Source organism: Adiantum capillus-veneris, chromosome 3, assembly GCF_014529385.1.
Source record: "Adiantum capillus-veneris isolate H3 chromosome 3, ASM1452938v2, whole genome shotgun sequence".
NCBI classification, from domain to species: Eukaryota; Viridiplantae; Streptophyta; class Polypodiopsida; order Polypodiales; family Pteridaceae; genus Adiantum; species Adiantum capillus-veneris.
The window spans coordinates 149,656,534-149,669,027 of NC_140933.1; the positions used below are offsets into that span (position 1 = coordinate 149,656,534).

The window sequence follows — 12,494 nt, forward strand, 5'->3', positions numbered from 1 at the left end:
CAATTCTTCTTTGATGCCTTGATTCGCTCGATGTATCTCCCCTTTTGAGGCTTCTTGAAGCTCGACAGAATTGAAATCCTTCGGAGGCACTTGGAGCTCTTGATAGCTTTGAATGTGCCCTTAGCTGCTTGGTAGCCTGCAGGAATGGACCTTTGTAAAGAAGCTTTAGGTTTAAAACTCTTGATGCAACAAAATTTGCAGGTTTGCTTGGCCCAAGGGCTTGGAGCTTGTGAACATGGGATGGCTTGCGTAGGAAGGCGGGCTCACAAGTGTGCAGGGGGTAGTCCACCGATCAGGCGGGGGTAGGATGCCGGGCAGCGGGCAGGTCACCCTGAGAGCTCCATTTTTTTTGGCGTGTGAGAAGTCCCTTGCGAACCCAATCGGAGATCCTCAACCAAATTATCACAATGATTCGCGCCCGTGCGCTGGCTACGGTGGTGCGCCAAGGAAGGCCGCTAGTAGACCCCCCCCCCCCCCCCCCCCCCCCCCCCCCCCTTTCCCCCCAAAATTTGATTTGATTGACACCTTCCGTCTAGCCAAGTTGCTCAAATTGAGCTTGTGACCTCACACGACCCCACAAGATAGAGGTCAATGCACTAGCCACCAAGCCACTTGGATTGTGTGTCAAAGCTTCTGAGCATAAGATTAAAAAAAAGTATGCTTCAAGAGAGCCACACACACAAAACCTCACACACACACACACACACACACACACACACACACACACACACACACACACACACACACACACACTCATAATGAGGGTAGTGTCTCAATGGGCTAGTACCATTAACATATCCCTCAATTACAAGTTAATTAGGCAATGAGTTGATGATAACCAAAAAATGCAAATGCAAGGAAGTATATTAAAGATCATGATTAGCAAGAGAGGAAGTGATTAAGTGGGGGGGGTCTACTAACATACGAAAATGATTAAGGGATGCTAATTACTAACACACAAATGTATAACAATAAACCTAGCTAGCACACCATAGCTATGATACCACTTGATGAGAATGGGATCATGCTAGTTAAGGTGGGTTATAGACAAATATTGTGCACACAAGTGAGTGTATGTAAGGTAGATTGTTACTCGAGAGAATTAGGTTCCAGAATAGATTAACTTGGACTCATAAACGGGATCTTGAGTGGTTTGCTAACCCATCACAAGCTCACCATAAACAAGAGACATGTAATGCAAACTTGGAATGACTTTGTTTATTCATGAAAGGAGCTTTAAGTAGCTCTAGAGCACTACATGTGGGATAATTCTACCTCTTCTCTCATTGACTCATACTCTATAGTAAATTTAGGACAAAGCTCATACCTTACACTCATGACCAAATAGTCAAGAGTTGTGAGTGTTTCTTATTTTTCCCACAAAAAGTGTGGTGTTAGTTTTGAGCTAAAACAAGGATGTATTAAAATACATACATATAATAGGAGTATTTGATTTTTCTTCACAACCCTAAAAGGACACCTTTATGTCCTATTATTTTACCAAACTAGTGCTAAAACTTAAACTATATGGGTTGATGTTGATAAATTTTAGGCCTTGTTGAGGGCTAAAAACTAAGAGAGATCAAGAGAGAACTAAAGATACAAAAATGCAGATGCAAAGATTGAATTGTGGCTTTAAAATCACAAGGAAATCCTTCTAGGAGAATCACCACAAATTGAATGCTGGCTGCTCTTTAATGCCATATCTATGGTTGCATAGGAATTAGAATGTCCCCATCACATTGAAGACAAAGAGGGAGTAAGGCTACTTATGGCCTCTCCACTAGAGGCACCCTTGCTAAGGAGGGACGATCCTTCATGTGGGCTAAATTTGGCACTATTGGCTACTTGGTGGTGGGTGATGGTTGGCTGCCATCAATTTCCCTTTTTTTTGTGATGAAAGTAGAAATTAAATTATAGAGAGCAACATAAAAGAATACAAGATCCCACAGAGATAGGGGGTGGGATAGCCCCATTGCTAAAGTGGGGATAGCCCCATCAATTTCCCAAAATTGCTAGGGTATAAAGGAAGCTATGAACTATTTTCAATGGGTGCAATAGAAGGGCATTACCAAGATGTTGTCACTTCGATTTTTAGTGCTCTTTACACGTAATTACTCATGTTTGTTAGACGAAGGAAAATTATACTTTGTAACATGAAGGCCCTTGCTATGATGGTAACAACGATAAGGCCATCTTTATGTCACTCACTGCCATCCGAGCACACTAGGGCTTCCAACTGGCTCTCAAGGATGTGGCGGACAATAGCATCCCCTCTCAAAATCTATGCCTAGTCTGGGCATGCATGCCCAAGATGTGTGCTACGTGATGTGTGTAAGCCACAGGTTTGGGTGACGCTCTGGCCACACTATGTGTGCCAAGTGGTGCCACCATTGGTTGCATCAGCATTGGCTCACTTCACTTGGGAAACGCCGGGTTTACGTTGGACGTGGAGAAGCAAGTAGTGATCGACCAAATGTCGTCCTGCGTGGAAGGCCACCATCCCAACAAGCTCAACTTGGGCTTCTGTGACCATAAGACAACTTCTTGCAAAGCTTGCACGACGCGGTGCTTTGATTGTGGATAGATAATTCTAGCCATTCTATAGCAGCACAACAAAGCCGCCCACCTTAGGCGCGAGCTCATGAACCATAAGGGTCATCAGCCTTGCAAGTTGGCTCCGAGCAAGTCTCCCATTGGCAATTTGGTCCTCTCCCGCACATTGCCTCGTCTCGTGTCACATGTGTGCAGCGCGCACGCCCTGTGTGTGTGTGAGAGAGAGAGAGAGAGAGAGGGCTACAGCGCAGAAAGGGACGAGCTGCGTGGTGATAGTGATAAGTAAAGCGAGAGTAGGCCCGCTACACGTGTGTGCGTGTGAAGGATCCCTTCTCGCTTGCTAGTTTTTCAACCCCCGGCCCTCCCACACCCCTTCACCCTCTCTTTTCGGGTCCTGATCTGATCGAGGGAGGGAGGGAGGGAGGGAGGCTACCTTCCTCTCAATCGGGCCATCGCTGCTTGCCTCAGGTAAACATCCTCCTGTTGCCGTTGGGCGAGCATGCATATGCCTTGTGTGTGTGTGTGTGTGTGTGTGTGTGTGTGTGTGTGTAGCAAAGCATCTCCCATATATGTGAGAGAGAGAGAGAGAGAGAGAGAGAGAGAGAGAGAGTAGTTTCCATTACCAGGCGCACACGTTGTAAGTATTCGATTAATTTTGGTTGTTGGCCAACAATTTCCCTGATGGAGCTATGTAGGCATAATTAAACTGAACACATTTGTACCCTCATACACATTCACGTAGCATAATTATGTATGTATGTGTCCAACGATCTTTGCCTGATCCCGCAGGAAATGTAGTGGTTGCAATTGGCATATCTATGCGGTGCTTTTGTTGTCTGGGCTCAACACTTAGTAAGTTCTGCATGATTGGTTTTCATGGAATGGTTGTTTTCATCATTCTGTTTCTTTTCAAGCCATCGATTTTCTGGCCATCAAACTGGTAGAGGTAGAGCTGTATGAGCGTTAGTAATACAGTATCCTGATTCCTGATAGGAGTTTTTTTCCATTGTGCACAGCTGGTACTTCTATTTTTCTCGGAATCCACGCTCAGAAGTCTAATTCACCCATTTTTTCAAGAGTGAGATCCCTTTCTGATGGAAAGCTTTGCAACCCCCTATCCGCTGATCTTCTTTGACGGCGAGCAAGAGCAAGACAAAGGATTTGTGGGCATACATTCTGTGCTCACTTTCAAACGCTTTCAGTCTCTGCTTAGTCAGAAGACAGGAATCTCTCCTAATCAACTCTCGACAGTGTTCGTGTGTCGGAAAACTCTGAAAGGTTCAGAAAAGAAGCAAAGGCTTCCCATCAATGGGAACACAAACTTCAACATTCTTTTGAATCAGCACAATCCCACTAAGGAGAGAGATTGTTACTTTCTGGTATCTGTGAAGAGGTCGAAGAAGGAGCGGAAAGGATCGAGAAAGAGAGGTGCAGAGTCGGAGATGCCCGAGGACTGGGACATTAACAATTACATCGCTGCTGTGGAAGGTAATGGCCATTTCAACAATCCTTCAATGGAAGAGACATTATCGCAAGGTTCAGCAGGCTCAGCAGAAACAAAAGCTTCTTTTATGAGGATCACATTTCCAAACCATCATGCTGATAATGGCCTAGATAGCAACAGAGCAACAGATAACAAGGCCGATAGAGTGATATTAAAGAGGAGCAATACCTCTTTCCTCCAAAAGCATGGCTGGAACCAGGGGGAGCGGCAACCTTCTCAGCAAGCTGGTGGTTTTCTACCTGATGAGTATGTGCAGCTTAACAGTCCTCGTTTTGCAGCCTTGCGCCCAGAAGACCAGAGAGATCTCAATTGGAAATGGGAAGAGGCTTTTCCAAGAGTTCCAAGGGTGAAACCACGGGAACAATGGGATTTACATTCTTCATTTCTATTGCCTCACAACACAACGAGCCACACAGATGTAGATTACCACCCTTACATCATCAACTCGTCCTTTCCGGAGGAACATGCGGGTCATAGCAACCTTCAGAGGAAGGGACGACTGATCTATCCATATACCCACAATCCATTTAGAAATGGGATCTCAGGAGATCCACATACCCGCAGCCTGTTTAGAACGAGAGAGTTTTTGCAAATCAATCATCAAAGGCTGAGCTTCCTTGCCCCACGTACATCTTACGGGTCTGCATTTGGTTCTATCAATGAGGTGGATGTGCAAAGAGATTGTGATGCTTTCTTTGAAGGTAACTCACGTTTGCACCACCTTGTGGAGGGAGATTGGCAGAAGATGCCAGCAGCCTCAGGGGCATTGTCGGACATGCAAGATACAATGAGTATAGAAAGTGGGGTCAATGGGGAAGCTGCACACATTCTCTTTTGCCAGTTATGCTTTGAATGCAGGAGGAGAAATGTGACACCTATTCCCTTCCATTGGTGTGTGGAGGATGCAGTGACCAATGGTTTCCGAGGGCCATCCCCAGCTGGACCGATAGGGAGACGCGTGAAAACTTTCCACATTGAAGCCACAGCTTGAAGGTCTCTCTCTCCTCCTTAGGGCAGATTTCATGTGCATCGCTGATCTAACAAAGAAATTCATCGGCATGTTAATAGTTAAGGCGTGCTGCCAAGCAATGGTACTTCCTGGTGGGCTCTTCCCTTTTACACTCACAAAAAACCTTACAACACAAACAGTCAAGAATGCATTTTTCACTTACAAGAGCCTTTGCATATTCGAATGTATATAGTGAGAATAGCGAGCTGGATGTGTAAATGCACTAGATTTGGATACCCTTTTTGGTGTGGTGCTGCTGGTTAGACTCGAGGCTTGAGCAAGCTTCTGTAAGTAGGAAGATAACTATTCTGACACATGTTTGCGTTTGGGAGTCTTACAGCAGCAGCTGTTTCATGTAGGTATGCTTGTGTCTTCTGTTTTGGTGAAAGGATTGACAGTATATGATTTGGCCACGAGGGCATTGCATTAAGTCAAAGGAATCAACATCTCTGATCATTATGGTTTGATCTTTTTTAAATAAAATCTTTGCTCTCCAAAATGTTGCTCTCTGTCTATCTTTTTCTATCCCCTCAATTGTAATTGATGTGGTTTCCCTGATTTAACATCGATGCAAGGTGCATGCCAGCATATTGCATAGGTGACAAGAAAACAAGTTCGAAATGGCAGGATGTTCCGCTTATTGAGTACGCTGTTTTTTTACTATGAATGTCTATCTATTTAAACTAACTCTTACTCTTTATTTCATCTGATGAATTTCATGTGACATGGAAGGAGCAGATGTGATGGTTGGCGTCTTTGCCAATAATAAAGTTTGCACAAAGTAAGAACAATGAATAACAATGACAAAATGACAGGGCGTTTACTATGTGATACGGAATTGTGGTGCAGGTGCCAAAAGAGAGGTGGGTGATGATGAGAAGGATCTTTCTATGGTGTTTCTGTCTTTCTCTGTGCATTCTCTTAATCCACATTTCTTTCCCTCTCTTTCGTGTTGATGCATTTATATGTTCATGGTTTGAGACTAAGCAGGACAAAATTTGGACTCGACAATTTCTGTCTCAGATATATGTAAAGTAAACGTACTTGGGTGTCCTGTGGTGCAGGCAATTAACAAAATTGATTGCATGCTGGCCCTTACATCCCTCGCAATAGTTGAAAGTCTTAAGCTTCTTTAGTCATGAGGTAAGCACTATGGACATGATCACACAATACATTTATAAAAGCATTTGCATACACGATACACTTACTTAGAAAACTCCTGTGATGTTTTCAAGAGTATCATGATGTCTATAGTTCCATTGATTGTCTCTGGTAAGCACATGATGGATGTATCCTTCTCAGTTTCTACTTTTGATTAATGACAGTATTCGCTTCATTTTGTGGAAAGGCTCCTTTTGCCTCCTAGGCTATGGCTTTGTTACCCTTCACTTATTGTGTATATATCATCTAATGATTGCAGCGTTGCTGTAGAGTGGATCTTGGATAATGGGAACTCATTGATGAATTTACTCTTAATGTGATTAAAATAGCCTAAAGCTTTTGTATGTGCACACAACTAAATACATCCATTGACATCTAGAGATTTAATTGTTGATATGGTGTATGTGCGTGTGCTGCGAAAGGAGTGCTCTCTTTTCCCATCCCGTGAGTGATGCTTGTGGTGATTGCCTTGGAGTAGTTTTGCTTCAAGAAGGACATGCCATAGCATATGAGAGCCAAAGGCTCAATACAGATGAACGTGTCTTAGGCATTCATGAGAAAGAGCTTTAATTGTTCTACATGCCTTAGACACATAGAAGCATTATTTATGGGAACTCCATTTATTCTATAAACCTACCACCAAAGTCTCAAGTACTTCATGACGCAAACCAAGCTTTTTGACAAACAAATGAGGTGGACAAATTTTCCTTTGCAATTTAATTTTCATATTGCTCACATTGTTGGTAAGCACAATAACTGGTTGATGCACTTTCATGACGACCAAAAGTTAATACAGTGTCAGGGTCAATAGCATACTCATCTATCATAGAAGATAGATCATTGTGAGTAGCTATAGAGACATAATGTCGGTTCTTGTTTTGGGGAAGAAAGAGGAACCATTCACCTTGCAGGATGGTTATCTTCTCCACAAAAATAGGCTATGTGTTACCCACTCCCTTCGTGAGAAAGTCATGTATGAATCCCATGTTCCTCCCTATGCGGGGCATAGAGGCATTCAACCTACTCTCCGAGGAGTAGAAACGTACTTCTATTGGTCTACCATGAAAGTGGACACACAAGAGTGTGTTTCAAAATGTGTAGTATGCCAAAAGACCAAGTATGAAAGGAACCTGGATTACTCCAGTCATTGCCTATCCCAAATTCACCATGGGAGAGTATATCCATGGATTTTATCTTTGGATTACCCAAGTCTATTCATGGGAATACGGGAATATGGACAATATCGACATGTTTAGCAAGTAAGCACACTTAATTCTTGTCAAAAAGACTATTAAGGCACACCAAATGGAAACTCTCTTCATATCTCGAATTTTCAAACACCATGGACTACTAACATCCCTTGTGTCAGATAGAGATCTTAGAATGACGAGTAATTTTTGGAAAGATCTCTTTGAAAATCTAGGAATAAAATTGAATTTCTCTTTGGCCTATCATCCACAAACGGATGGCCAAAGTGAGATAGCCAATCTTACGATACTTGATCTACTAAAGACTTATGTTACAGAAGTAGATCAACATTCGCAATGGAAAAAATACTTACCTCTTCTAGAGTACGCCTAAAATACTACTCTACATACTTCTACGAGAAAAGCACCTTTTGAAATAATTGAGAGAAGACTTAAACGTCCCTTGCTACTTAAAGTACATGGGAAGATCTTCGCTGCCAATGAGTATAGCCGTGACCTACAATAATCTTTTCAAAAGATTAAGGAGGCTATAGCCATCTCTCAACAAAGGCAAAAAAGCTCACGTTGACAAGCACAGAAGGGCCTTAACATTCAAAGAAAATGATTGGGTCTTACTTAAGTTTCCTAAGGATCGATTGAGACAAACGACGGGCAAAAATCGTACGGGCTATCAAAGGTATTATGCTAGCTAGCAAAAAGATACTATTGTCTTTTCCAAATCTTGAATCCCATCAATAAGATGGCTTACCAACTCAAGTTGCCCAACCTTTGGCTCATACATAATGCTTTTCTTGTGAGCCTACTTAAGCTCTACAAAGGAGAGCCACCAAATGAACCAATTATTGAAGACCCTCCCAAAGTTGAAGACCAAGAAGAGGTGCTACAAGCCGAAGATATCCTTCGGCATGAAGACAAGGTACTATGACATGGTAAGATTATCCAACGGTATCTTATTAAGTTTAAAAATTATCCTTTCAAAGATGTTAGATGGATGCAAGGAATACAACTTAAGGATAATATGAACCTTGTCAATACTTACAATGCTACATTAGAGTAAGTAAATGTACAAATTTCTTTTAAATGACCAATGTTTTTGTCTTATAAGACTAGTGCACTTTTCATTGTGCACAAATGTAAATAGTATGCATACTTAGATTCACGTTTGTGATGACGTCGTCTCTCAAAACTCCAGTAGAATTTGTCACTCTACTTGGGAGAATGAAATGGACTAAAGAGCAGATGTGCTTGCGGCAGCTATGTCTCCCAAGAACCAAATGGATTAGTCATCCATCTTGGAAATCTGTTGTAGGGTAAAAAGGGATCTTCTACCTGCTGAGCAAAATTGACTAATGACTAAGGCTTTATCTCACAATCGAGGACGACTATGATTTCAAGAGAGAGGTAATGTCATAAAATCTAATATCTAACCAATCCAAATGATTTTTTTATATTAAATTAATCATTTAATGTGGGATAATAAATGAGAACAAGGGTGAGGATATAGACATGTGCTTATAGATCTATCTCAACACGGGGCCAATGGTAAGTGGGCCCAACTGAGAGATGGTCTGTCAAAGAGCAAGGTTAACCAATGTAGCTTAAAGACGTTAGGGTTAGCTTCATTGAAGACCTCCAATAGTTAGTGTTAAAAGTCCTTTGACCTTAGGTAAGCTAGGGCTGTACTTGAGGTGGAAACCCGGCCCAAGCTTGAGGTCCTTGTCATGCCTGATGACTGAGATGCTTGAAGTGCTTGATGATTGAGATGCTTGAGGTGCTAGGCATGTACTTGAGGTGGGAATCCAACCCAAGCTTGATGGGCTAAGGGCAAAGCTTGTGGTGAGAACCGGGCCCAAGGTTGAGGTCTTGAAGTGTCACAAAAGTCAAACCAAATCCTTACAAGGAGGGGGTGAGCCATGCAAGAAGGGGGGGGGGGGGGGGGGAGGGGGGGTTGCTTGACCACTCTTTCTCCCAAAGGGTACCGCTTTCCCAAGAGGCAAGTAGGACACATGTCAAGCCCCTAGCTAGGTTACCCTCATGTTGTGCCTAAAGTCTATTGGTTCGCCTTCCAAGGGGTCCAATGATAATTTAGTGGATTTAATTAATTATTTTAGCATTTATCAAGTCCTCTCTCTCAAAGGGGAAAGGAAGACACTTGTTCCAAGGCTACCCTTGTTGCTTGATATGCCCATGCTGGTGATTGGCTAGGCTAGGAGGGGTCCAATGAGCTTCAAGCATGAGCTATTAGGGGGGGTTTGACCAAAGTAAGCTAGAGGGTTGCTTGAGGGGTATACTCTCCTACACACACTCGCACACACTCTCATTGTGTATCGTGCAAAGTGCAAGAGCTTCCTCTTCTTCTCCAAACAAGTAGAGAGGTTGAGAGCCTACACCAACCAAGAGCCATGCTTCAATGCTTAAGCTTGCCATCTTCTCCATCTTCATTACTATGCTATTATGTATGCTAGCAAGAAGAGTGATGATAAGTGAGGAACTTATTCTTTCTCCTATGAAATGTTTCTTCTTCCTCTTCCCTACCCTCATTCCCTGCTAGCTCTCTCCACCTTTGAAGGCGTTTGAGGTCTTGGGCCTGAAGCTTGGGATAGTTAATGCTTTCCACAAAGTTTATGGTATGCTCGTGATGCATGAAACTTTCCATCTTCATTGCATCACTAGGCCACAAGGAGCATAAAGCTTGTATTGTAACAAGTCTCTCTTGATGGGAGAAACTATTATAAAAATGCCTATCGGACCGGCTCCACATAAATCCGATCCTCAACTGTTGTCATGTTCTCTAAACTCTCTCTCTCTCTCTTAAAAGTATTATTCATGCCAAGTTAACTAAATGCTATGTTTATGTTGCTACCATCAATTAAGTTCACCCGCTATGCTCACAAAGTAATTTCATAAAAGTACTTCTCTAATTTCTGCTACTCTAAAGTTAATAGGCCATTTCCATTACACTAGACGTAACATGCTTGCATCATGAGAAACAAAGTCCAACCTAGAAAGGTAATTGTTCCACTTGTGTCTTCTTTCTAATGCATGCTCTTAGCGTATCCTTTAGTGCTTCTCGCTATTGTATGCTCTTAGCATATCCTTTAGCATTGAATTAACACTGATATATTTAGATGAGTGGTAGTATGTATTGTTGTATCTCCCCAACCGTTTACAAACAATCCCCAAAAAAGGATTGATATATGTGGGTTCACCATTATTCACAAAAATGTGGTGGAATCCATATAATCTATACGGTTGTGGTCAACCAACTTGATTGAAATAAACTGACACAGATTAGCCCATTGATTTACAAACACCCATACCAAGTTCTCCCCTCCTATGGTAGTTGATAGATCCACAATAAATGTCATACAAATACTGCACTTGTGGTGCAATATGCTTCGTAGGCTCATGCCCATGAATTTTTATGTGATTCCAAACAAATATGTGTTAAACACTAGGGCCCATAACACTTGGTGTGCATGCATTCAACACAAAATTATTCAAACCTGTATTTTCATGATGAGACTTTCCACAGTACCTACATGAAAGCCTTGCAGCAAAAGTTGGACCATAATAGAATGTGGAAACTCAATCACATCTAAGTTCCAACAATGAAACATTTTCAGTAGCAAAACATAGCCTTGATATATATGTAAACAACCATCCGTCAATGATGTTTATGGTACTTTTAACCTCAAAAATTCTTTTTCAGTACCCGACAATTTTCTAGATGCTGAAATTTTTCCTGATACTGTGTGCTCAAAATTATCTAACAAGCGGATGTGACCAACACCTAGGGACTCTATCGCGACACATTATTAGGAATCAGGCACCAGTGTCAGTCCCAAAGACTCATATTCTTCAGATGTGGAATATGTCTCAATGAAGGATGTCAAGAAAAATGACCTCTAGCAAGTACGAGAGATGCTTATGTGTGGAGATAACTTCAACCACTCAGCGACATGAGTGAGAGGGACCCTCATAAATCTTACTCCACACTAGATAATCCGAACTCCTTGAGTTCCTAGACCATGTTGTATACCATGTGACTATCAACATGTGCCAGTTCACTACCCTACCATGTAGGTATGTAATTGTTTCAACAGGGAACGAATCCGTCTTGGTATCCTTATGAACAGTTAAAAGAGAATGTGTCAGGTTGCCAAAATGGTATCTGAAAGATTAGTTTCCCAGTATATTGTGCTCTCACATGACCTTGTCATGTGGCTGAAGAGAAAATCGGATGAAAGCCTTCTAGCTTATGCATCCCTTATGAAACCAACTAATTTGGAAATGAAACTAAACCAAAAACATATACTTACAATGAAGTGGAAAATACCTTAAACTTACCCAGACGTCAAGTGCACATTACAACCTGTAAAGATACATGATCAAAATTCATTTGACTTGCTGCTAATAATCACTAAAAATAGAGATTAGCGAAGATAAAAAATCTAAACTATTAACCCTAGGTGTTGCCTTGGCAATCCAAACCCCTTGGGTAGATGCGTCTAATCCAACGCCCTTGGTGAGAGTCTGGAAAGAACTTATTGACTACCTCTTGGCAGATGGAGAATTCTTTCCCTAACAATAAAAGTGTAAAGGTTTTCAAAATTGACCATCAACGTTGATTGAGTGATTTAGTCATCATAACTGGGTCCTACCCGAAAAACAGTGCTCCTATAGACACTCCTAGTGCTATATACAAAGTTGGAGATATGCTCAAGTGGGATTTCTAGTTCTTATAGATAGCAGTGCTGTCAAAATGCTTGCTGCATCTATACACCATTGTACATTTGAGCCTATACGAGTTTAAGATCATTGAAAACTCAACTCGATCTTTGCCCGTTGAAAACAGATCGCTCTTAGCCTTTGTGGTTATTAGCCCTTATACCAGTTTTAAACTAGTAATAATTGATGAATACTAATTTTTGTGGCATCATTGCCACTTTCTTGCTGAGAGTCGGAGCACCTTGGCTCATGACTATGCACATCCCAAACATGTATCAAAAGCCTACTTAGAAGGTTTTCAATATTCCTTGAGTGATATGAGAGA

At 41.9% G+C, this 12,494-nt stretch overlaps 1 protein-coding gene across 2 annotated transcripts; it reads left to right on the plus strand.

Moving 5' to 3' along the window:
- Positions 1-2,829: 2,829 nt before the first annotated feature.
- Positions 2,830-5,482, plus strand: LOC147461925 (uncharacterized). Of its 2 annotated transcripts, XM_086509398.1 has the most exons (3): positions 2,830-3,024; positions 3,346-3,408; positions 3,573-5,482. In XM_086509398.1, the coding sequence occupies exon 3, from the start codon at positions 3,651-3,653 to the stop codon at positions 5,049-5,051; it is 1,401 nt and encodes a 466-aa protein (XP_086365524.1). In that variant the 5' UTR covers positions 2,830-3,024; positions 3,346-3,408; positions 3,573-3,650; the 3' UTR covers positions 5,052-5,482. The 2 variants fall into 2 exon arrangements, with proteins under 2 accessions (XP_086365524.1, XP_086365522.1); XM_086509396.1 differs by lacking the exon at positions 3,346-3,408 and having other exon boundaries at positions 2,832-3,024.
- The last annotated feature ends 7,012 nt before the right edge of the window (positions 5,483-12,494 follow it).

What these genes read in the sequence shown, in the direction of transcription:
- LOC147461925 (XM_086509398.1), top strand. Translation starts at nt 3,651, where the DNA reads ATGGAAAGCTTTGCAACCCCCTATCCGCTGATCTTCTTTGACGGCGAG.